Below are 27,113 nucleotides of genomic sequence, written 5' to 3'. Positions count from 1 at the left end.
GACTTCAACGAGTACACAAAGAATTTAACATGTCTCACATATATATTGCACTTAGTTAGCCATCTTCGATTCTCAAGAACAAAATATATACTCATACATATGGTCGTGTGAATTGAATTTTTCTGTAGAAATACATAGATTTTGTAAAAAAGAGTAGAAATAGAAAAACATAATACTATTGTCGTGCCAATTTGAATTTTCCAAAACCAGAGATTTAAAATATACGCATAAGGAGTATGTTTCGAAACGGAACAAATGTGACCAATAACAAACCAGTCTGGTTGGTGTCGTACGTTGAGAAATAGATTATGGATGCTATAAGTGCACCTAGGTCAGCTCAAAACATAATAGTATTGTTCATGCCAATTCAAATTTTTCGAAACCGGAGATTTAAAATATATGCATAAGGAAAATGTTTTGGAACGGAACAAATGTGACCTCTAACGAACGAGTCAGTTTGCTGTTGTACGTTGAGAAGTAGTGTCTGGATGCTACATGTGCACCTAGGTCAGCTAGATGATTTATGTGTATGAAATCTACGTTGAATATAGATATATAGATATACCAAGCTGACTACAAACTTATCCAAAAAACACTTCAAAGCTGATTGTGTAAGCTTTTAGCTAATGCTTTTGTGTGTGTCAGGACATACGAGTGATACAACCCAAGAATATTGTGGCATATATATAACAAAGGCAATATACGAATAAAAGGAAGCCACCGCGTTTTCCCACATGTGCTAAATAATCCCGTCCGTTTACTCTTTGTTAACTACGTACATTAATCTTGAAAATTTCAAACATATTTATAAGGAATATTTTTTAGGATGGAACAATAGCAACCGCTAAAGAATGTAAAAAAAGAGTCTAGATGCTATACAACAAGCACTCAGACTAGCTACAAGATTTACGTGGATGAATTCCCGTGCCAAATATAGATACAGGCACGCGAAGCTAACTCTAAGCTGGTTATGTCTGCATTTGGCTTATGTGTGTGTGCGCATGTCACGACACACGAGTGATACTACCTCAGAATATGATGGCATATATTTGAAAGAAATGACGACATATGAGTAATACTATCTAACAATATAGTGACACGTATATATATGAGAAAGGCAATATACATATGACATATGTGCTAAATAATCTGACCCATTCACTCTTCATTAACTACGTATATTAACGCTGGAGATTTAAAATATATGCATAAGGAGTATTTTCTAGGACGAAACAATTATGATAGCTATAGAACTAAAAAAGAGACCGGATGCTATACGAGCACTCAAACCAGCTAGATGATTTATGTGGATGAAATCCGCGCGGAGTATAGATATAGGTAGACAAAGCTAACTCTAAGCTGATCTGTGAGATGAAAAACTCCGAAGTTTGATGTGTCTGCATGATACTATCATAGGATATGGTAGCATATATTTTGAAAAATGACATTGTGGCAAGAAAATATATTAAAGGCTTAAAATAAATTGATTCGTATATACGTCCATTTAAGTATGAATAGTATGTATTAAAGTAATAAAAAATGTAACGTGTTGTAGTTGAACTAACCTCTCAAATTCTGAAAATTTATATGGAAAGTTGCTTTCAAATAGTTCGGATCCTAAGATCTACACATGCCATACTACCAAACTAGATAAATTCTCCAAACTAGCGATGAAAAAAAAGAACGAGCCATGAGAACCCCTATCTCAGAAAATTACTATGCGGTAAATATGGATCCATACAAAAACTTTGACCCCAATATTTCAATGTGTTAGTGTTAAAGAAGCAACTAGGTTGCTACATGGACCATTCTTCTACATCTATATTTCACACTAAGTACAAATCCAAATTTTTAATTTTACATAACAATTTAATATCATGTAAAATGAGACACCTGTTAATTTTACATTATTTAAAAATTGCCTAACAATTGCTCGCCAAATAAAAATAATTAAATATGATTTCTCCAGAGTATATTTATTTGGTGGGAATTGGGGCTAGAAAATGTATTATGTTTCATGAAATAGAATATAAATAAATTTATTTCCATCATAATCTTGACATAGTAAAGACAATAAACATCACTCTAAGATAAATAAAGATGATACCCTCGCAATTGCGAGGGCCACTATGCTAGTTACAGTAAAAATAAAAACTTAGGCTCTTGGAAAATAATCATGGCAACAAGGTTTGAGAGCTCCTATGGGTACAAAAGACAAATTCGTAGATCACGCTGGTATCCTTGTAGGGTAAAATATCTCTTTCCGCATCCGTCAACCGTGTAGATACCTCCATAAAAACGTCGCAATCCTCCACATGTGTAGAGACGACAATAAACGGAGCTAGGGTATGGGTACGGGTAGAGCCATCCCATACCCGTACCCATCGCCTTCAATTTTACCCGTCACCTGTACCCATACCCGTCAACGGGTACACATTTTTCCCATACCTGTCACCCGGCTGGGTAAATGGGTACCCACGGGTAAAAAATACACGCGCTTACAACACATCAAATTGATCAAAAGAATATGACAGGAGGTGAAGCAATCCTAAATATAGGTCTAATCCTCACTAACCTACCAGCGATTGTGAGATTGGAAAGCGTGAGGTTCAGCCTAGCAACATGAAGGTTGTGATTAGGGGAAAATTGAGTAGTTTAGACTATTAAGGCGGCCCACATATCAAATTTAGATGGGTAAATGGGTATGTGGGTATGGGTTCTACGATCCCATACCCGCACCCACTCTATCCGGTGGGTAAGATATTTTCCCATTTACGAACCCATGGGTATTATTTTTTCCCATACGTACTCCTATTGGGTTTTTACCCGGTGGGTACGCGGGTCATGGGTACCCATTGCCATCCCTAAACGGAGCGGAGATGTGCACCGGTAAATGACCTGCACAAGAGAAGTATTTTTATCATTAAAAATCTTGTCATTTCTACATAAACATAGCGACCAAATAAGGCAAACGCTCCCACCTTAAATATAGGATCCACACCATTTGAGCTAATTACCGAAAATATTCACGACCCTTCTTAGTGGATACAAGGTAGAGCCTTTCTGGATGACGGACTATATAGATCTAGCAAATTTGTACTGGAAGATTAAGTATTTTGTAGCCTCGTCTTGGTGACGGAAGACACACGTTTTACTTCCATGCCAATTAAGTTTTGCAAGGTTATGTCCGGTAAGAATTACACCTCGATGAAGATACCATGCGAAAATCTTAGTTTTGAGCAGGATTTTCATCATCCAAATTTTATTATTATTATCAAGTGGCAACTTCGGTTGGATTAGAGCTTTGTACATAGAATTCAGACATAATTTTCCACTCTTACGTAGATTTCATCGAAATTCATCGGACCCCTTCTCCAAATGGACCAAAGCCAAAGGTTGTAGCAAAGCATTCCAAGATGCTAGCCTAGGGCCAACGAGATCTCTTTTAAACGACACATTTGGTGGTGAAGTTTCCAACACCTTAGCGAGCGTATCGCTTTTGTAGCGCACAATGTGTTACAGTGCCAGATATTGTTCTCGAAGCGTGATCGTTAACTAGCCATTTTTTCTCTGAAAACCTAATTTCCGAGCCATCTCTAATTGAGAAAGAACCATATGGGAAAAAAAACTTCTTCGTTGCCACAAGACCAGCTAAGAAGTGTGAGTCTCCTAGCACAGTGGCCCGCGCACATGCGCGGACAACCATGTAAACATGCCTATATTTTTACAATTAAAATTTCATCCAAGAACAAACTATTGCATAATCAGAAACCAAATGCTTCTTCATACTTTTATTATGAATTTATGATTAGGAAAATATAGAAAATAACGTGTGATTATATTTATTGGTTTTCTTTCATGCACGGGTTCATCACACTGCGAGTACAATATTTGAGAATTATTTGTAGCAAAATCTTGAAATAAAAATATAGGAAATGAGGAATCTTCAAAACCAATGTAACCGTCTGAGCAGGATAATTTAGGAAGTGTAAGAAATCTTGTGAAACATTGGTTGCAAGCATTGGAACTTCTCTTTATTCATAAGTTACCCCAAAGTTGGTAGCCATAAGTACTTCTGTCCAAATGGCATCGACAGCCAGAAGTTCTTTCTTGATCTTACAAGTGTTAATCCTATTCCTGCATTATAATCTTCATGTCATCGTTTGATTCATTTTTCATGAAACCTTCAATCCAAATATAACTGTGTAAGTAGTTACAAAAATACCATGAATATTATGATGAGCCTTTCCTTCCAATTGATATTATCACAGCAAAAGGTCCAGATGTTGCACTTTGGTTGTCGAGTTCTGGGTTAATATTGTGGTGATGGTATGCATGAGGCCAGTATCGGAAACAGAGCCGGCAACTTGTTAATATATAGTAACTTGCCGTGTTAAAAAGAACAAGCATGCAGTTTTGGACTGTGTCAGTTACATAGCTCGGAGTACAGATAGCAGCGAAAAAGACATGGATGCCATGGGAATTTTGTGTTTTTTATTCTCTATAACGGAATTGAAAATAATAACATCTTGTAAAATTATGTTTAGAGTGTGCTGACATGAACAACACGAATATGGTTGATTTAAACTGGATTATAAGGCACACACACGAATTCAAATAAACTTTCCAAAGCACAAAAAATGATGGGCGTTTTCTTTGTACAATGATCTAAATAAAATTCTAGTGATCATCTTATATTTTCTACCAATATAAACTTGATGTTTTCTGCGAGAAAAAAACCATGATACCTCATGGAACACATCCCCTTTGCCTCAGAATACTATAACAAAGAAAGTTGCGCCTTAAGTAAGTCGATCCATCTGTACTTCAGCAAAGGTTTGAAATCGGCAACTCCACATTCTAATCGGAAAAGTGAATGAATAGAACCACCCTCTAAGATAAAGAGAAAAAATCGGTGCCTTCTAACTGGTAAGAAATAGTATAAATAGTCACAATGTCGAATTGCAAAGTCCAAAGAAGGGAAAGTACTCTATGGGTTCTCTACAGATTATGCAGTGGGTAGGAAATAATTTTCTACCAAAGAGGGGAGTGATACGTCTCCAACGTATCTATAATTTCTTATGTTCCATGCTAGTTTTATGACAATACCTACATGTTTTATTCATACTTTATATCATTTTTATGCATTTTCCGGGACTAACCTATTAACAAGATGCCGAAGCGCCAGTTCCTGTTTTCTGCTGTTTTTGGTTTCAGAAATTCTACACAGGAAATATTCTCGGAATTGGACGAAACAAAAGCCCACGGCTCTATTTTCCACGGAGTGTTCCAGAAGTCCAAAGAAGAGTCGAGGACGGCCAGCAGGGGGGCCACCCCATAGGGCGGCGCGGCCCCACCTCCAGGCGCGCCCAGGTGTGGGGAGCCCACCTCGGGACTCCCCCGACGCTGCCCCTTCGCCTATATATTCCTTCGTATCGGAAAACCCTAGTACCGAGAGCCAAAATACGAGAAAAGTTCCAGACACGCCGCCGCCGTCAACCCCATCTCGGGGGGTTCTGAAGATCACCTCCGGCACCCTGCCGGAGAGGGGAATCATCACCGGAGGGCTCTACATCATCATGCCCGCCTCCGGACTGATGCGTGAGTAGTTCATCCTTGGACTATGGGTCCATAAGGAGTAGCTAGATGGTTGTCTTCTCCTATTATGCCATCATGTTTAGATCTTGTGAGCTGCCTATCATGATCAAGATCATCTATTTGTAATGCTACATGTTGTGTTTGTTGGGATCCGATGAATATGGAATACTATGTCAAGTTGATTATTGATCTATCATATATGTGTTGTTTATGATCTTGCATGCTCTCCGTTGCTAGTAGAGGCTCTGGCCAAGTTGATACTTGTAACTCGAAGAGGGGGGTATTTATGCTAGATAGTGGGTTCATGCCTCCATTGAATCTGGAACAGTGACAGAAAGTTCTAAGGTTGTGGATGTGCTGTTGCCACTAGGGATAAAACATCAATGCTTTGTCTAAGGATATTTGTATTGTTTACATTACGCACAGTACTTAATGCAATTGTCTGTTGTTTACAACTTAATACTGGAAGGGGTGCGGATGCTAACCCAAAGGTGGACTTTTTAGGCATAGATGCATGCTAGATGGCGGTCTATGTTCTTTGTCGTAATGCCCTAAGTAAATCTCATAGTAGTCATCATGATATGTATGTGCATTGTTATGCCCTCTCTATTTGTCAATTGCCCAACTGTAATTTGTTCACCCAACATGTTATCTATCTTATTGGAGAGACACCACTAGTAAACTGTGGACCCCGGTCCATTCTTTTACATCTGAAATACAACCTACAGCAATCATTGTTCTCTGTTGTTTTCTGTAAGCAAACATCCTTTGCCACACCATACGTTTAATCCTTTGTTTTCAGCAAGCCGGTGAGATTGACAACCTCACTGTTAAGTTGGGGCAAAGTATTTTGATTGTGTTGTGCAGGTTCCACGTTGGCGCCGGAATCCCTGGTGTTGCGCCGCACTACACTCCTTCACCAGCAACCTTCACCTGGCCTTCATCTCCTACTGGTTCGATAACCTTGGTTTCTTACTGAGGGAAAACTCGCTGTTGTACTCATCATACCTTCCTCTTGGGGTTCCCAACGGACGTGTGCTTTACCGTCACAAGCAGCTACTTTTCTAGCGCCGTTGCCGGGGAGATCAAGACACGCTACAGGGGAAGTCTCTCACACCCAATCTCTTTACTTTGTTTATTGTCTTGCTTTATTTTATTTTCTGTCTTGTTTGCTTTCTTTATATCAAAAACACAAAAAAAAATTAGTTACTTGTTTTACTTTATTTAATTCGGTTTGCTTTATTTATTTTCATTATTGCTAAAATGAATACTCCTGAGAATACTAAGTTGTGTGACTTCACTAGCACCAATAATAATGATTTCATATGCACTCCTATTTCTCCACCTGCTTCTACAGCAGAATTTTATGAAATTAAACCTGCTTTACTAAATCTTGTTATGAGAGAGCAATTTTATGGTGTTAGTACTGATGATGCTGCTGCCCATCTTAATAATTTTGTTGAACTTTGTGAAATGCAAAAGTATAAGGATGTAGATGGGGATATTATAAAACTGAAATTGTTTCCTTTCTCCTTGAGAGGAAGAGCTAAAGATTGGTTGCTATCTTTGCCTAAGAATAGTATTGATTCATGGACTAAATGTAAAGATGCTTTCATTGGAAAATATTATCCTCTTGCTAAATTATATCTTTGAGAAGTAGCATTATGAATTTTAAGCAATTGGATAATGAACATGTTGCCCAAGCATGGGAGAGAATGAAATCTTTGGTAAAGAATTGCCCTACCCATGGACTAACTACATGGATGATGATCCAAACCTTTTATGCAGGATTAAATTTTTTTTCAAGGAACCTATTGGATTCAGCTGCTGGAGATACTTTTATGTCCATCAATTTGGGTGCTGCAACAAAGCTTCTTGATGATATGACGATCACCAGACTGCAACAGCAGGGACTTCTGGAACAGCAGGAGGAACTTCGGGAACAGATCTTGAGAAGCAGACGTGGCTAGCTAAGTATGCCACCCCAATAAACCTCCAGAGCCCAACTCCTGCAGTTGGCTCAGAGCTTGAGAAGCAAGCATGGCTGGCTAAGTATGCCACTCCGGCAAATCTTCAGAGTTCGACTCCTGCAGCCAGGCACCGCGGATCAGATCGGTACAATCTTGAGAGACCAGTTCGGCATGGTGCCGAAAAGGAGGGCAATCGGCTATTCCAAGCCGTACCCCAACGAGTACGAGTTGATCCCACTACCACCCAAATATCGGCTCCCTGAATTCTCCAAATTTAGTGGATCAGATGGTTCCAGCTCAATCGAGCATGTCCTCTCAAAAAAAAAAAAAAACTCAATCGAGCATGTGAGCCGATATTTGGCACAGCTGGGCACAATCTCAGCATCAGATGAGCTGCGTGTGAGGTTCTTCGCACAGTCCCTCACGGGATCGGCTTTCGGGTGGTACGCATCGCTGCCACCAGACTCAATCCGGACTTGGAAGCGAGTTGGAGGAGCGGTTCCACATGCGGTATCACTCGGAGGCTTCCGAGGCTGGCATTGCCGATCTAGCACAAGTACGACGGAAGCGCAGAGAAACGAGTGTCGGAATACATCCGGCGCTTCAGGACCGTTAGGAACCGATGCTATTCGGCTCGTGTGACTGAAAAGAAGCGGTCGAGTTGGCGGTGGTGGGTCTCGCATCACCGATCAAGGACGTGGCCTCCCAAGCGAGACTACCCTTCACCGGCGCACATGGTGCGAGAGCCGTCATTATATGAACAGCGCCACCCGGATGTATACCGGGATAAATTCAAGTGTGCGGTGGTCCTGGTTGAGGCGGATGAAGATGAAGGCTCGCGGGAGATCGGGGAGGTAGCAGTGGCTGAATGGACTCGGGGGGCAAGCCCCGTGTCCTGCAAGTGGGTTAAGCCACAAGGTCCTCCAAGAGGGTTTGACTTCGTCGTCACCAAGGCTGAGCAAATTTTTGACCTCCTACTTAAGGAGAAGCAGCTAAAGGTACCCGAAGGCCACAAGATCCCCACGGCGCAGGAGTTGAACGGAAAGCCATACTGCAAATGGCATAACACGTTCACCCATGCCACCAACGACTGCAGGGTGTGGCGTCAGCAGATCCAAATGGCGATAGACCAAGGGCGTCTAATTTTCAGCCAGTACGCCATGAAAGTCGACACACACCCATTCCCCGCCGTTAACATGGTGGAGTACACTTACCCTGGGAGGTGCCAGCCAAGTTTATCGTTCAACATCAACATGGTAGGACCTGGGCACCACCCTGGTAAGAACAGTGACGAGGGCAGCTGCTGTCATGACAACGACAAAGAGGAAGCCGTTCCACGCGATCGGCTCCGACACGATGGCAAGCGCTACATCACGGAGGGAGAAGTGAGGAATGTGAGATATCAGCGACCTCTCTCTGATCACCTCCTCAACAAATATGTGAGTCAATACGACCAACGCCGACGATACAACAACGATGACGAAAGAGATCGTCTGGCTAGGGACGCTAGGAGACATCATCGGCATGATCGCGACGAGGAGAGATATGAGCGCCACGCCAAGGAAAAGTCGAGGGAGCAAGACGACGTGGATAGGCACTGGGACTGTCCCTTCTTCAGACACTGCTGGGTTTCAGGAATGAGCCGATTGCCTACAATCGGCAACTGCCCAAAATGTAGACAGAAGAAGAAGGATGCAGCTGACGTATCCGTGTTCAAGCGTCTAGGGCCTCTCCCGCCTCGGAACAAGCACGCTGAGTCCTCTCGGGTGGAAGATCTCGAGGAATTGGAAGACGATGATGAAGAAGAAGAAGATAAGTACCACCGGCCAAGGTGGTGCCCTGATGGACTCAGCCGTTCCCAAAAGCGTAGGGTTCAGCGACTACGTGGTTTGGAGGAAGCCGAAAGGTTATACCTGCACACGTTAAGGAAGGCGCGGCCTGATCTGGCCGCGAAAATTCAGCGAACCCTGGACGAAGAAGGTCGGCCACAAAGGAAAGAGTGGCGCCCCAGACAAAAGAAAGCCGATGATGAGACATCGGCTGGCACAAATATGGTGTTCATCCTTCCGATGGAGTTTAGCGCTCCAGGGTTAGACGAAGCACCTGTGGCACAACTTGACTGCGGCCCACGGCCGGTTATCTTTGAGAAGCCACGAGAAAGAAGTTACAGACACCTGAAAGCCCTATACTTGCGAGGTTATATCAATGGGCAGCCTGTCAAGAAGATGCTGGTGGACACCGGAGCGGCAGTCAACATTATGCCATACTCCATGCTTCGTCGGCTGGGACGATCTAGCTCGGACCTGATCAAGACCAACGTGACACTGAGCGATTTCAACGGCCAAGCATCTGACGCACAAGGTGTTCTGAAGGTGGATCTGACCGTAGGAAGTAAAACCATCCCTACGACGTTCTTCATTGTCGATAGCAAGAGCACCTATGCTGTCCTGCTAGGGAGAGATTGGATCCACGCCAACTGTTGCATTCCATCCACGATGCACCAATGCTTAATACAGTGGGATGGAGATGAAGTAGAGGTCGTCCACGCAGGATGACTCAGCCGAGATTTCAACGGCCGGCATGAACGTTTGGGAGACAACAGGCCAAGAGCCACTCTCAGGCATCACTTTGGACGACTGCGAGCGCATCGACGTGACAAAGGACGGGGTGAGGCTGGTCTTATCCACCGGCCTGACCGTTTGACAAGAGCAAAATCTATGGACAAACATGGCGATGTCGATCCTTGTGATCGGCCCCAAAGATCTATGGACGAACATTGCAAAACCTTCATTGAGCAATTCAATCAACATGGAGGCCGATTCCAGCAATCGGCCAAAATTATCCTCACCATACGTTCGGCCTATGTTCAACGTCGATCTAACGGGCAACGGGTTTACGTCGGCTGATGAGCTGGAAGAAGTCAACATTGGTCCTAACGGAGCCGACGTTCAGATACAGTGCCTTGACTAACTACAGAGCCGATATCCGCAGTTACCTGGCAGATTCGGCTCGGGGGGGCACCTAAAGAGATGAACATGTGCGATACATGTGCAGTGAAATATTGGGGGCCGATAGAAAAATCGGCCAGTAAAAAAAAAATTCACGATGTACAGCCGATGCACAGACATCGACTTTAGAGCTAAGGGACAAAGCCGATGCACGATCTACCAGACGTGGATTTCGACCAAGTCAGTCTTCAGTTCAGCCTCGAGGACCTCCAACCCTTTGCGCAAAGTCGCTAGTTCAGCAGTGCCGTCAGAGGTGTCAATTGTGGCATACAAGACCACCTTTTGCTCATCAAGCCGTTGGCATGTTGTCTGCAATATCGGCTCTCAATAGTGGAAGAGGCGATCGGCTCTGATGTTTCTGTTGTCGGTTTGGCCAAGTTGAGCCGAGGAGAGGATGGAGCTGCTCCGCCCTTTTTGGTGGAGCTTGGGAAACGGCAGGTTCAGGAGATGACCCTTTTCTTGGAAGCCGACGGTGGCAAGTCTGGCTGGCTCTGTATGGTGGCTGTCTCAGAGTTGCCTGAGTTCGAGGCTCTTCGACTGAACTGTGTGTCCTCACCGCTGTGCTCGCCTTGACCGAGGCTCGGGGGGCAGCTGACCTAGTAGATACTCTGTTTTTAGAAGCCGATTGGGGTTTCATCGGCTGACCCTGCATCATAACCTTCTTCAAAGGACTGGAGCCGGTATGAGGAATTTAAAGAGGGATCCATCATCATTGACAGGCTCTGGGCCATCTTGTTGCTGCAAAGAAACAGAGCGGGGTGTAAAGCATCACTGGAAACTATCGCGAGGAGATTTGCGAGCAAGTGGCACCTGTTCTGCAAAAGTATCAGCTTCAGCGTCAAGATGTTTCGGCAACGGTCCTAGGGCGCTCCTGGAGGCATGGGTCTTCCACATTATCCACCAGATCTCAAGGTCGAAGAGATGAAGGATAGATTGTGAGGGTCCGATTCGTTTCCATCGGCTCATTGAGCATTGACCAAGTTGACAATCGCTCCTTAGTCGAAGAGATGAAGGACCGATGCGTTGCCATCGGCTCATTGAGCATTAGCTAAATTGACAATCGGCAAAGTCAGTATGAGGGGAAATCGGCTAAATTAGCATAAAGGAAATCGGCAAAATCAAATTGGGGGAAATTCTTCATTGATAAACGGGATTTCTTACATAAAGAGCTGATTGCTCTCAAAAGGAAGTACTAGGGGATACATTGTCCCATCTACTACTACTGATCCTATGCTAAGGGTCCTATCTACGGGCCGTCGCTGCCCTCGTCGTCACCGTCATCGCCGCTGTCGGCGCTACTCCCGGTGGGCTCGTCGTCGCTGCTGCAGCGGCCGCCGGCAGGGCCCTCGTTGTCCTCGTCTTCCTCGTCAGCGTCGTCCTCGTCGCTGTCGAAGTCGCTGAGGTTCCCCGGCCAGGGGCAGAAGCGCTTTGCCGGCGGTTCATCGGAGGAGGTGTCGTCCTCCTCCTCCTCCTCCTCCTCCTCGGAGGAGGAGGAGGTGAAGTCGTCCCAGGAGAAGCGATCGTCATCGCTCTCCTCCTCCGTTTCCCCGTCGGCAAGGAAGCGGAGGTCACTTTCCCCGTCGGTCGAGGACTTGTCGTCCTCAGACCAGACGGAGAAGTCGTGGCTGGACTCCTCCCCGTCTTCGATGGCAAGGCGGATGTTGGCTTCGTGGGCCTCCTCCGGGCCCCACTCCGGCGTCGGCTCGCGGGAGGAGGAGGACTGGATGGAAAGACCCGATGAGGCAGAGGAGGAAGAAGACATGGTGGCGGAGGAGGGCTTTTGGAGTGCTAATGCGAAGGGGATGAAGAAGCGAACTGTTTGGAACGGTTAAATAAAAGGGGATATAGTGGAGATTCAATGCCACAACAGTTTCCGAGGAAGTGGTGCCCAAAAGAAGAAAAAAAATTGCCAGGTCACGCGGAGAAGTGGAGGAGGCAAGGCATCATGATGAGGGATACTGCGACGGTTCTGCTCTGCCACGACATGACCCGACGAAGAAAAAGCAGAGTGATTTTGGAATGGTCATTTCCAAAACCAGGGGGGCATGTGTTATCACCAGAATTTGACCGGATCAGAGGTGGGCCGCGATTGAGATGGGCTTGAAGAATATACATGGAAGAAATACATGAATCGGCCTTATATGCAAAGTTTGGGCTAGTTTGCCCGTGTATACGTAATATAGTAGGATACGTGTCGGTTAGATAGAATTTGGCTCGTGCACGGTTGGGATTATTCCCACGTTAGAAAGTCTACGGACTATAAATATGTATCTAGGGTTTATGAAATAAACAACAATCACGTTCACCACAAACCAATCTAGGCGCATCGCCAACTCCCTTGTCTCGAGGGTTTCTTCCGGGTAAGCATCATGCTGCCTAGATCGCATCTTGCGATCTAGGCAGTACGCGTTTATTCGTCGTTCATGCGTTGCTCGTGCTGAAGCCTTGTTGATGGCGAGCAACGTAGTTATCATAGATGTGTTAGGGTTAGCATTGTTTCATCGTATCATATGCTTTCGTCCGTGCAACCCTTAGACATCTAGCCGCTCTTACACCTATCTTAGGTGTAAGGGCGGCACCCCGCTTGATCATTATTTAGTAGATCCGATCCGTTATGATTGCTCCTTGTTCTTCAAGGATTAGTTTAATATCTGCATAGTTAGACCTTACAAACGGGTTGAAGGATCCAGTGGCGCGTAGGGTGTAGTTTGCTAGCCCTAGACAGGATGTTCCGGGGATCAACTTCATGTTGGTTTTTAGGCCTTGTCTAGGGTCGGTTTACGATCACCGTGCGTGGCCGCCAGACTCAATCACGCGTAGGATGTTCCGATTATGTGGTGAAACCCTAAATCGTAGTAGGTCGTTTTAGCTTTATTTTGATCAAGCAGGACCACCATCTGACCGTACACCTCGTACAGATCATGGGTGGATCGGCTCCTTGAGCCGATTCACAGGACAACCTGAGAGCCGATCGAGGCTCGTATTTAATGTTTACTGCCATGCAGGAAACTAAGCGAGGCAAATCCAACACCTTCCTGACCAGGTATAGGTCAGGTGACACGCCCTTGCACCAGCATCGGACGTGCGTGCCGGAGTCTTTGCGGGCCGTCGCTCGAGGGACCAGGGCCAGCCGCAGTCCTGGGAGCCTCCCGGCTCTACTGTGTTGCCCGTCGCTGCTCGCCGGTGGGTTTCTGACCGCAACAACATGAGATGCTGGTACAATGATTGATCTTGATTCTTCTCGTAGATGATGTTTGACGATGAACTCGACAGATCTCGCCCGGATGACAAAATCCAGCGTCGCTATTCCCACAGACGCCAATTGTCGAGGCGGTTCCTCGACAATGCCCACCATGAGGGGCTTGGGTTTTAGAGAAAGGCGACGACGGCGATGTACCCAGGTTCACGTCCCCGCGGTGGAGGATCGCTACGTCCTGCTAGCAATCCACTATATGAATATATGTATACAAGGGGCCGCCATGGGCGGAGTAGTTGTATCTAGTCTAGTTCTAGTTCGCGGGATGCGATGTCTAGGCGAGTCACCTCTATGATCTATGTTTCTGATTGTGTGTCCCTAAGGGGTGCCCCTGCCTGCCTTTATATATCAGCCAAGCTAGGGTTTACAAGAGTCCTAGTAGGATTCGTATTGGAGTCTTCTTTCCTTGTAGTCCAAATTGAGGCGCGTGCAGGTCCATCTTGTTGAGTCCTTGTGCTGGTCCAGCTTCATAATTTGCACCGGGTATGGCAATGTCGAGTACCCGAAGGGTTATGCCCACGTCAGAAGGGATGCACACGCTTCATTTAATATATTTTTGGTCAAACTTAAAAAAGTTTGTCTTCGACTAAACGTAGAACTTGAAGTAAATAAAAATGGAGGAAGTATATAATTCATCCTGGATGGACCAATGCATATTGTAGACTAAAAAGATTCGCGGATCGCAGAAAAATACACTAAAAGGAGTCTTTCCCAATGTTAAAGGAACGATTCAAATGATGCATTTCCATCTAAGAAAACCCGATACAAGACATAAGTGACAATCAGGTAAATATAGTAGTCTCTTCGACTCCACAAAAATATGTGTTTGATCTTATGAGCACATAATAAAATTAAAATATATTATCGGTGCAACGGACTAGCTCGAAGAAACAAATCCTCTAAATTATGCAATTTACGTTGTTTCAGATGTTCTAAATATAGTGATTGCCATAAAATGAACAATTCGTGGAAAGTATACATGAATATTTTCACTTCTAAAATTTACAATACACAAAAGTCGGTAACTACAATATTTTATAAGGAGAAAATACAAAACTAAATTTGAAAACAAAGGAGAAGTATAAAAAAGATTGATCGTACAAAACAAGCATTGATAAGAGTAGCTTCAGGTATAGAAAAAAGACATGTTGGAACAAAAAAATAAAAACAAAAACATCATCAACCTTCCTTGAAGCCAACAAATTCCCCGTATCTTTATTTCATCCATAAATTTCACTACTGATTTCACAGTTGAGTCCAAACATTTTTCTAAATGATGTATATTTCTACTATGTACAACTTGGAAACAAGAACTCAAACACATACTCCTTTAAAATTTAGGATTATTGCTTAACATTTTAAGGTCGAGTTAGAGAAAATAGAGGCTGGTAAATTTCATCTTAGTATTTACAGTTGGATATCACCAGTTCACATTTATTATTTAAATTGTTGGCGTGAAGTGGTAGTAATTATTCTCCGAAACATTAAAGATAATTAAATTAAGTTTTCCATGTTTTAGTATTAAGCATGATTTTTTGTCACTGGAGCCATATTGATCCTAATGGCATATATAGCTGTCATATATTTTCTAGACATTTTTAAATATTTTTCTTAGAAATAAATATTCATATAAGAAAATAGCCTCTCAATTTAAAAACCATCTTTTATCTACATTGAGGGAAGAGAAATTCCAGGTGTACCACATAACTAATCAAATTAGTTCCTCTAATCCTTAATAAGTTCTATTGTTTTAGTTTAAATTTGATTATAAATAAAAAAATCATAAAACATATTATGAATCAGAGGGAATATTACTTTTATATAAACTAAAGTTGATGCCCTCGCATTTGCGGGGCCACTGTGCTAGTTAATGAAAAAACGGGCTAAAACAGATACAACTAGGACCAAGCTCCACATGAACACATGAACACCTGAACAACCCAAACTCCCAACAGAAGATCAGCCGACCTCCCACCGAAACTGAAGAGTGGACGCTGTGTCTGTGATGAGAGGAGCAGCTTCGACATTGATGAATAAGCAAACACTCAGATGCGCTAACAAGACGTCGACTGCCAGCATCAAGAGCAACCTCGTCACCCACGCAGCACGAGGTCATCTTGCATTTAGTACATCATATCTAAGGATGTTCACAAAGGCACTGGTAATGATCAATCACCGAACTGATTTTCTTGGAACCCAGTGTATAAAAAGAATAACGACATGCATTTACCAATTTTTTGTAATAACTAAAATTAGATATATATTTTTTGATAAATTTTGATTTTATTTTGAAAAATCTCTTGTGATATTTTGACATGTATTTTGTTTTGTAACAGGTAATACAGGTGCTCACCGGCATTCTTTCGAGAACGAGAAGTAAACCTTGATAGTGACAAGTTGCTTGCAACACCAATTAATTGTGTTCGGGCGTTCATGGAATTATGTGGGCACACGTTTGATGAACGTGTATACAACTATACATGCGCTGTAGTCCAGTCAGCCTCACGGCCCTCACATGTCCTAGGTTAACCTAACATGGTTGCTTTGGGGTATGTGATTTCTTAATTACGACCTCGTCGATCAAAAAAAGTCTTGCCTAGGATGCCATACTACATTATTCGTTTGATTCATCCCAGATTGGCCGCGTTTGGTGCTAGCTGTACTGACTTGTTATGCAGCCTCGACTAAACCATGGTTGCACTGCACAGTCTTGTCCTTATAAAAGAAACCCATAGGTGTCATCTCTAGACACACAACACATACACATACGCACACAAGCAAGTCAGCGCACACATACATAGCCATACCTTGTGGGAGATCCATCAAGTCAAGAGCGCAGCTGCTAGCAATGGCGGAATTTGCGCTTGGCCTGACCAAGACGGCGGTGGCGACAACGGTGGGCCTTGTGAAGTCGGCAATGGAGGAGCAGGCGAAGCTGCAGGTACTTGTGCAGGACGACCTCGTGTTCATCACCGGGGAATTCCAAATGATGCAATCCTTCCTGAGCGCCGGCGGGGCGCGGCGGCGTGCATCCAAGAACCAGGTGGTGCGGACTTGGGTGAGGCAGCTTCGGGACCTGGCCTTTGATGTGGAGGACTGCGTAGAGTTCGTGGTCCACCTGCATAATCCTTCGAGCTGGGACTGGGTAGACCGCCTTGCCTGGCCAGTGATGGTGTGCAAGCCAAGGCCACCCCTCCCCCTCGACATGGCGGTGGGGGAGATAAAGCGTCTCAAGGCCAGGATGGAGGACATAAGCCAAAGGAATGCCCGCTACAACCTCATCACCGGCGATGACTCGGCGGCTGATGTTGGGCATCAACTTGTTACGTCCTCCGCCGGCAGTTCAATGGCGGCGGTGAGAGCTGGTGCGTTCCAGGCCCTAAAGGATGTGTGGAAGGCCTCGGGAAAGCTTTGTGATCACACTGCTATCGATCTGGAAAGGTTGATCAATTCTCTAGTCAGCGAGCTCCAGGTGATCTCGCTATGGCGTGGAGGACAGGTAGCTGATCTGAGCGACAGTGCTCCCATGAGTCCTAACAATTACGTGCATACGGTGAAGAAAGTGTACGACGACCCCGAAGTGTGCAAACGGTTCGAGAATCGAGCGTGTGTAAAGCTGAGCGCGCATCACCCTTTTCACCCGGTGGAGTTCGTCAACAGCTTGCTCACGCAGTTCAGATCTCACCACGGGCACTTGAAGGACGAAGACCATGCAAATGGAAATACTACTTCCATTTCCGAGCTCCTGCTGCAGCTCAGCAAGCACCGGTATCTTGTCGTTATCGAGCAAGAGTTAACCGATTTCGCAGACTGGGATGCCATCAGGGCGTGCCTTCCCGATGGCAGCAATGGCAGCCGGGTCATCGTCTCCACCAACAATCTGGGGATCGCCCTTGCCTGCACGGGGGACCCTTACCTAGTATCCGAGCTTATACCCTTTTCTCACGGTGGAGGCCTATATGCCCTTTTCCCAAAGGTATGTGATTCATTCCATATCACATCTGTTCCTACAAGTTATATATAATAATTTTGAGAAAATTAATAAGTAGTTTTATTGCCAATTCAAATGCACCATTAGGACATAAATGCCAATTACATGTTCATCTCGAACATTTGTTGCATATAACATATGGTCAAAGATCCATCTTTGTAAAGTTGATCAATATAGAAAAATAATCAACTTCTATAATATGAAACTAAATATTATTAGGATCATGGTGATTTTTTTTGTATTGTATACATTTCATATTACACTGTGTTTAGAACTTTCGATGTATAGAATTTCTGAATTAGAGAATCTTGAATTTGAGGCCTCAATTCTACTGTTTGGGTGCGCGTGAAATTTGGGGTTGGAAAAGCACTCCAATTCCGAGCCCCGCACTCCTGTGTGCGAAACGGCACTCCCAGGATTCGGAGGTCGCCCCCCTCGGAATCTCCTTGGAAACGCACTCGTCCGCGCATACCGCTTCGTCTAGAAACGAACAAGGCCTTTCGCTCCGGAGCTCGTGGCGGAGCGGAGAGGAGAGGCAGCGAGTGACCTGGAGGAACCAGTAGCGGCTGCGCCGGTGAGCTACTCCACGCCCTCCGCTGTCCCCCCTTCCCCGCCATCGTCTTTCTATCCCCTTCCTCCCACGAGGCCCCGAGGCCATCTCGTCGGGCTCCCGTCCGTCCCCTCCCGTGAGCCAGCCCCTAACCATAGATCGACCGGGCGGTGGGAGGTGAACGGCGGCATCTCCCTGGCCTCCCCAATCCGTCGTCCCCATCGCATCTTTCTACTATTGGGAGCCTGGACCAGAGCATGGAGGGCGGAGGGGATGAAATTGTTGGTCCGTTCGTATCTCAACGGGCGGGCAGCAGGTCATCAGCTTGAGCGCGGCCGGCCGGAGTTGCAGGAGGTGGATCCCAGGTGGGCGCGGCTGCCCGATGTGATCGGCCGATAACCTGCTGTAGGAGTCGCATATTGTCCTGGTGTATTTCAGACTTTCAGAGTAACCTGAACCTACAGCTATGTAGTTTGGGCGTGTGCTAATAGAAGCTGATCGATGTCTTAATCGAAATTCATCTTCCGTTTGTGTATGGAAGCTGTAAAATTTGGTGATGTGCGTGCTTGTCTCATTCGACTGAACTATGGAGCTGAGTTCGTTTTGGTTGTTGGTACTTAAAAGTGTGTCTTCTGTGTTGTAGTTCCCACCTAATTCTGTTTATTTTGATGTTATTATGTGAGAAAAATGTTATATAAACATTATAATATGTATACATAATATTTACATGCTTGCATACAAGTTTATATTGTGCAAACTCAACAAAGCATTCAATTCCATGGTTTGTACATTCAAACAGGATTTAGAATTGGGTGCCGTCCTTTAATTCTAACAACAAATACCATACGCATCCAAAGGATATAAAATGGAGATCATTTCCTTTCCATCTTGAATTTGGTATTCAATTCCTAGATCCAATTATGTGCATCACAACACAGCGTTACAGATATTGACCAGGCACCTATTTTCATTTGGAGGTCCGTTTGGGGAACCCGGCTGAGGATGCTGTAACTCGTACCATAACATAGTTAATGAAATATCTATTTTCACTCGAGCCAAATACTACAATATATTACTACTATATACTCCACATAGTGAATGCAAATATTATGGTGTGTACTAGTATATCATTGCTCTTTATGACTTGGGTTTGTTTTCTTTCTTTCCAAACTAAGTGGTTTTTAATTTTACCGATATAGTTTCTTCTGCAACTATGCATCAATTAAAATACTTTGACCACTAGTTTGGAAACTAATAATAATACTAATTAAAACCTTATTTGGAAAAAAGTGACAAAAACCAATGTTTTAGAGCTCAAAAAATGTGTGCTATCGTCTAAGACTACTCATAGTGGGAGTAACATAGGTAGTAACATCATACATTCCAAGAAATTTTATTGACATTGCATGATAATAAATGAAAAAAGAGACTGGAGTGGTAACTAGCTATGTTACCTTACCGTCACACTTTCCAAGACAAGATGAGTCTACAACCTAATAAATATAACTTTGCACGATACCACACATATGTTACTACCACTATGGAGGTAATGATATAGAGTAGTAACATGTGCATGTTACTACTCTATGTTACTCCCCACTACGACTAGTGTAAGACTACCCATAGTCGAGTATTCTCACAATTAATGATCATGCATTCAATGGAGAAAATTATTATGCCACTGCAATTAATGATAACAGGCAATTCGCATAATCATTCGCATAACATTCGTAGAAAGAAGCGGCAGCCCCTCCTCCCGCACCCCTCCCAAACCCTAAACACACCCCGCCGCTGCCGCCGCCGGTAGCGCCTCCGGGCAAAGGACGCGGGGCGTGGCGGCGGCGGCCTCTCCTTGTTGCCGCGCTGGGACGGCGACAGGGATCCCTCGACGCACGCTGCGGCCGGTCGGATTTGGTGATGGGCGGCGGCGGCGGCCAGACCTCTGCACGACGGCTAGAAGCGGCAGCCCCTTGCCTTCCGCCGGATCTTCTCCGCAGCACGCCAGAGGGGCTGGTGGCGGGCAGCGGCCAGGCCATGATCTGCGCCACTTTCCCCCCCTCCTCTCGGCCGTGTGTGGAGGCGATCTCGGGTTTCTCTCGCGCCACGAGGTCGCCCGGGGCAGCAGCCTTGGGTACGACGGTGGAGGTGGCCATCTTCTTTGTCGGAGAGGGTCGGCCTGCGGTTGGTGGTGGTGGATCCATCGATCTCTCACCGCTTTCCGGCGGCATGATGGAGGAGCTTGGAAGCTGGCGTCGGAGTCGCCGGTGGTGGGTTGGAGTGGCCAGCCCGGGATGGTCGCCGACGTGGGGGTCCGACCTGAATAAAGGCGGCGGTCCTAGGGCCTCTCTTGCGTGAAGAGGAGCACCTACCGGAGGCCTGGACTCGTGATCTGGCCGGATTGTTGAGTTCCGGAAGGCTCCGCCGATGAATGTAACAGTGCTTTTGCCTGGAGTTTGTTGGATCGGAGGTATTCGGTCGTGCGCACCCATGTTTTTATTCCGACCGATTGGTTACGGAGGGAGCGGCGCGAAGCTCTTTTTATTTGATTGACATCAAGTGACTATGGATCCATGATGAAAGTCGGAAGAAGAGAATTTCATGAAGGCCGAGAGGGAGGACTAGCTAAGAGAGGTTCAAGTCTTTGCGATGTTGAGGGACTTGCTTGGTGTTTCGGGCTTCACAGCAGCGGTATGAAAGTGGGGGCGACAACACGAGTGAAGTGCAGAGTCCTACCTTTCAGGGTGAAAACCCAAGGTCTGGCCTTAATTGGTTGTGCCTCGGCAATGTCCTTGGTGGAGGCATTTGTTTTGAGAGCGGGGACTAGTCCGTAATTCAGGTGTTGTCTTGGCGGTGGATGTATTGCTGTTGTTAGGCCCGAGATACTATAGCGGGACTTTTATTTCTTAGTTTTCTTTTCTTGTTTTTGGCTGTGTGCATCCGTAGTGCCATTAGGGTGGTGCGTTGTTGCAGAGGCTGGGTGTAATTGGTATCTTCTTGATATTAATATATTCCCTTTATCGAAAAAATTAATGATAACAGATATGATATTGATATCATAGATAGTTCCCTATCAAATAGGTCTTTCATTGAGATAATACAAATCAATTAATTGATTGTGCGCGTGCCTTTCAGCATCACTTCCATGTGATTGATACACCATCCAGGGTGTATTCTCGACAGAAAAAGATATAGTGAGACCCATATTACTATATTATACCATGCAATAGATATAGAAGATATTATCATACACTAATACCGCATGAATGTACGCATGAAACTAGTATGATATTATTAGCTATGATCAGCCTATAAAAGGGCCTGCCATCCAAAAAATAAATAGAAGTGCTAACTTAAGTGGTAAATCCATTTAAAAAAACAAAAATAGATTTTTTTTTTCAAAAAGGGGAAGCCCCAGTGTCTACATCAATCGATGCATACGATTTTTTAGTAAAAGATATTATTTAATATCTTCCAGAGTTTAAAAGAAAAAAACTCATCACTTATTACAAATAATGAGTCCAAGAGCGTGGAGACGTGGATAAGCCACCTAAAGAACTGAAGAAGACGCAACACCTCGGCATCTACATGTTAATTATTTATCAAGCCGTCAACCGAATCGGCTAATCGGTTGTACATATCCAATGCTACCATGGCTAAACAGTTGGATCCAATATCCATGTCTTGGCGCGCCTGACGATGGGGATAAGACCACATATGAATTTAATAGGTAGACATAGATTTTTTTCCGATAATGGATGCTTTATTACTCGGAAAAATTATTATATCCGGCCTCTGCACAGTCAGGATGCACACAGCCATATAGATCAAGTTATTATAAACCAAATAAAAATGAAACTCTCAAGAAAGTGTTCAACAAAGGAAATAAAGCACGGCTATGACAAAGGAGAGCCAATCCACAAATCACGCTGTCAACCATGTTGAGAATCAAATAACCCTCGCTAAACCCTCCAACCATGTAGAAACCTCCGTAAAGAGGTCTTGATGTTCCACACGTTGTATTGTCAACCACAAACGTGCAACGGCATATGACCTGCCAAAAAAAATAACATTTATTGTTAAAGCCTTGTCATTTCTACATAGTCGTAGTGATCAAATAACGACAATTGATTTCACTGTAATAAGTAGTTTAAACCTAGAATCCACAGCATTCAGCCAGTTGCCGAAAAATCATAGGTATAACCTTTTTTTTGAAATGGGAGCATAGCTCCGCCCGCTGCATCAATTGACTCCTGCATCCATTTTATTGCGATTCAAAATTTAGAATTCAATGTTTGCATCTCAAGAGTCACACACGGTGTTCATAAAAATCAACCAACGAAAGGGAAGAAAAATGTGCTTATACATCTTGTAATCTCCTAGAAAGCCGCCAACCGTCCTGGTTGTAGATAGAAAACTCGTTTCTGTTAAAGATAAAATCATTTCGGACATGCTAAATAGCTCATGGAAGAGTACGAACACCCACTCTAATGCGTGTTTTTTTCTTTCTTTTGTACCAATGAAACATGGACGATGAAACATAGTCTTCCTATTGGTGGTTAATTAGTTGTCGATGCTTTTATGACCGCACATGCATGTGGCTAAAATCTACTTTAGAGCAATTTCAATAGTATAGCCAACTGTTGGCTATAACAAGATGTCATATCATTTGTAGTTATCATATAGCTAACATGTACAATAGTTGGCTATAAGAATGTACTACCTCCGATTCAAGGATTAAGGCGCCCTCGTTTTATGTGCTTTTCGTTTGACTAAATATTACTTCAAATATATAAAGATTGTTTGTATAAAATTAACATCATTAGAAAGTGGTTTTCAATACGAATCCAACGATACTAATTACATATAATATAACCAAGATTTTGTTGCTCAGTTTTTATGGTCAAAGTTCATCTTGGAATACGCGTGCGCCTTATTCCTTGGGACGGAGGTAGTAGTACTTTACTAATATATGGCCCACCTTTCACTCTCACAAGGTGCCTAGGAGCACGTGCAACAGCTGGCTATTGCATAGTAGCCCACCTCCCTTCTCTCTCCTCTTCTCTCTCCTCCAACTCATCTAAAATATATTATTTAATGTCTTATAGTCAGCTGACTGGACTCTATTGTACTTGCTCTTACGGCAGCGTGATGGTACTCGCATCGGCCTGGGTGAAATCATTTGGCAGTTAAGACAAGACCACATTCTCTCCTTATTCAGTGAGGACATACCCCGGTTCAAGGAGCAATGGTGGAATGATTACAGAGTAGTTGCTGCGGGGCAATTTGAAGGCCTCGTCGGTTATAACTGTGACGGGCAGTGTTTCCTTGACGGGAATAGCGCTGTGCTTGCTGAGACAGAGGGTGAGATGTTCAAGCTGGTTAACTTGGCCAAGTCCTTAGTTTATGCATCTTATACAGACGGAGAAAAAAGACAGCTCTCATGGTGCCGTGAAGAACTTCAAATGATGAGTGAGGAGGATGTAACTGAATGGTGTCGTCGGCGTCTGACCGAAAAGGATTACCTCATCACGATTTTCGGCGTGGAGACACCAGAGGACAGGGACTTGATAAAAGAACAACTCTTATGTGGGTCTAGTAAAAGTTGTGTCATTGTTTTTATAAACCAGGCGAGGAACGACAAAAATCTGACTAAGGTAAGTACTGAATAAGTGCTAGTACAAAAAAACGCATAAGTAATTGAGCATGCAGCAAATTGATATATTGTTGGTTGCTTATAATTCTGCGTAGGTGCCATGTTTTGGTGAAATAGATCGTCTTGGAGAGGGAGGAGTCAGCATAGAGCAGGAAGAGGCTGATCAATGTGAGCTCGTTGGGTGTGAATATTATCTTGAAGAGTCTCCTGATCAGCCTTGTTACATGGTGTCCTTGTGGGGGATTGCTGGTGTTGGGAAAACAGCTATTGCCAGGGAACTGTACAAGCGCAGGTCCAGTAAAGAAGACTGCACAATGCACGGCTGGGTGAACGTGCCGTATCCGTTCAATTTGACGGACGTATGTCGGCAGTTGCTTCTATATTTTTACTCTGGTAACTTTGCTGCCCAGGAATCTGTAGCTCTCGCTATGATGGAAGGCCATGACCCTATCCAATGGTGTTGTAAGATTCTTCGTCAAAACTGCTGCGTCGTTGTTTTTGATGGTGTGCGGTCCAGGCATGACTGGGACATGCTTAGAGCAGCCTTGTTATCCGAAGCTCATCCTAACGGAACAACTATTGTCACTACACGTGAAGAAAGCATCGCCGAGCACTGTTCAGCTGATGTTACGATGAACATCAGGTGTCTAGCGTACAATGAGGCCCTCAAACTCTTTGGCAAGGTACGCAGCTCGCTTGTGCATATACTGGTCTGTCTAATGAAGTTTCCGAATTTAACAATTTTTTATTTCTATACTCTGCAGATAGCTTCACAAGACAACAAAGAATTCGAGCCTAACCCGGAAAGCACGTTGATCTACGAACTTGTCATAGCCCAGTGTGGCGGGCTTCCAGAAGTAATAGTTGCTATGGCCAAAAAGGCCTACTACCCAATCGCGGATTTTAAGTCCATATATTACAACTTCTGTGGAAGGTTGCAGGATCACACAGAATTCCCAACTTTAAGGAACCTGTTTTGTTGGATGCAATCCTACTTTGATGCTTGTCCGGATGAGCTCAAGCCATGCATCTTCTATATGTCAGTCTTCATTTCGGAGCAAGTCGTTAGGCGGACTCGCTTGATCAGGAGGTGGATAGCAGAGGGTTACTTATCTGGTGCTGGTGGTACCGCGGCGGAGCATGGACAAAAGCTCTTCGTGCAGCTCGCCTCGTTAAGCATATTGTACAAGGCGAGTAATGACGAATATAGTGGAAGAGACTGCGTTATTAATGGTTTCTTCCATGAATACATCAAGTCACGCCCAATGGAAGATAACCTTGTGTTTGTGCTAGAATGGAGCTGCAGCGCAGGCTCGCGACTCGCTGGGAAACACCTCAGCATCAGCAGCAGTTGGGATAGAGATGAGAATGTGTTCAACACGGTCGACTTGTCACGGCTACGGTCGTTGACAGTGTTCGGGCCGTGGAAGCCATTCCTCGTCTCTAAGAAGATGAAGGTGCTCCGGGTGCTTGATCTGGAGGGGACTACAAGTGAAGACGGTAGCAGCTGCTGTGTAACAGATGGTGACCTGGAGCAGATCGCCAAGTGGCTGGGTCGCCTCAAGTTCTTGTCCTTGCGAGGATGCAGAAGAGTCACTCGTCTCCCGGATTCACTCGGCGACATGAGGCAGCTGCAGACTTTGGATGTGAGAGATACCTCCATAGTCCAGCTGCAATCTTCTATCATCGCCAAGCTACTTAAGTTGCAGTACATTCGTGCTGGCACGACCACTGATACAAGCCCTTACATAGTACCAATACCAACATCAGCACCAACACCAATACCAGCACCAGCACCAACACAACCATCACCACCCACACCAACGCCAACCCCATCACCTCAACATGGCGACACGAGGAGGTTAGTAGAACCCGCTGCAGCTTCACCAGCAGCAGCAACAAGTGTGATCCAGGGGGGACGACCAACGAAGGTATGGAAGAGGATGGCGCGTGGTTTGCAGGAATACCGGTTGAAGTCCAAGTATCAGCAGGATATGGGCAGTCGCCGCCGTCTTGCTGCAAATGGCGGTGGTGTCGAGCTTTCGGGTGGCGCGGCGAAGGGGATCCGGGGGATGACGGACCTGCATACACTTGGTGTTGTTAATATTGCAGGTAGCGCCTCCGCCTTCCTCCAGGAGGTGAAGAAGCTTACCCAGCTGCGTAAGCTCGGGTTGTCCGGCATCAACCGTCAAACCTGGGAGAGCATGTGCCAAACCATCTCAGGCCAGCTTTCCCATCTCGAGTCCTTGTCGCTGCATTTGGTGCTGCAGGAGGAGGACGGCGGCCGCTTCGATTTCGCTCGCTTCGACCGCATCAGTCGCCCGCCAAAGACGCTACAGTGCCTCAAGATACTGTACGCGACCACCCAAGGGACATGGATAAGGCCAGCCTGGATCGGGGAGCTTGGGGGTCTGCGCATGCTAAAGTATGAAGTGACGGTATCAGGTCAAGAGGACATAAATTCGGGAGTGAGCACCAAGCCGGTGGAGGAGCATCTCAGTTTCGGAAGTATGGATGACGGCAGAACCTTCAGGATTCAATGCTCCGGCAACGACCCTAAACCCTCAAAGGCAATGGTAACGTTTCGTGATGGTGGATACTTCCCTCACGAAGCGATCAGCATTCACTGCTGCTGCAACTCGTCGACCGTGTCACCCTTCTGTCGTTTGCAGATTGACGGGCTGAATCAGATGAAATCTCTTAAGCAAGTCACAGTTACGGGCACCTATGCTCAAGGGCTCAAGCTAAGCTTGCTCGAGCAACTTCAGGAGCATACAAACAAGCCTGTGAACTTTTGTGATCACTAGTAGTAGGCGTGTAAATGTAACAACAACTAGCAAGGTGACCCACGCGCGGCTAGTTTTTCCCGCAGGTACTTGTGAAAGAGTGGCTTATAGTAGAAACAGGTTGTTCTGGAGTTGATAAGCCTGCTGAAGAAATGGGAGCTGGATATATCAGTCTACTCTAGTATTATAGAGGAGATTAAAACCTTGATTAAAATTAGACAAACTTGTGTTACTTATGTTAGTAGATCTCAGAATACTAGTAGCTATTTTATGGCTAACTATGCTAGAACTAGAAATCACA

The 27,113-nt window shown here is 44.8% G+C and overlaps 1 protein-coding gene across 1 annotated transcript; it reads left to right on the top strand.

Annotated features, from left to right (window-relative positions):
* Positions 1-16,680: 16,680 nt before the first annotated feature.
* On the top strand, positions 16,681-26,833 carry LOC124648871 (disease resistance protein Pik-2-like). Its single transcript, XM_047188561.1, has 4 exons — positions 16,681-17,808; positions 23,518-24,027; positions 24,122-24,709; positions 24,791-26,833. The coding sequence occupies exons 1-4, from the start codon at positions 16,681-16,683 to the stop codon at positions 26,831-26,833; spliced, it is 4,269 nt and encodes a 1,422-aa protein (XP_047044517.1).
* The last annotated feature ends 280 nt before the right edge of the window (positions 26,834-27,113 follow it).

This window comes from Lolium rigidum, chromosome 4 (assembly GCF_022539505.1).
Source record: "Lolium rigidum isolate FL_2022 chromosome 4, APGP_CSIRO_Lrig_0.1, whole genome shotgun sequence".
In the NCBI taxonomy this organism is placed as follows: Eukaryota; Viridiplantae; Streptophyta; class Magnoliopsida; order Poales; family Poaceae; genus Lolium; species Lolium rigidum.
Note: the sequence above shows the minus strand (reverse complement) of the source record. Positions and strands in the feature narration are given on the sequence as shown.

Excerpts from the sequence above, each read along its gene's own strand:
- LOC124648871 (XM_047188561.1), top strand. The coding sequence starts at position 16,681 with ATGGCGGAATTTGCGCTTGGCCTGACCAAGACGGCGGTGGCGACAACG. Across the intron at positions 17,809-23,517 it reads TATATGCCCTTTTCCCAAAG|CGTGATGGTACTCGCATCGG; the intron begins GTATGTGATTCA and ends CTCTTACGGCAG. Across the intron at positions 24,710-24,790 it reads CCCTCAAACTCTTTGGCAAG|ATAGCTTCACAAGACAACAA; the intron begins GTACGCAGCTCG and ends TATACTCTGCAG.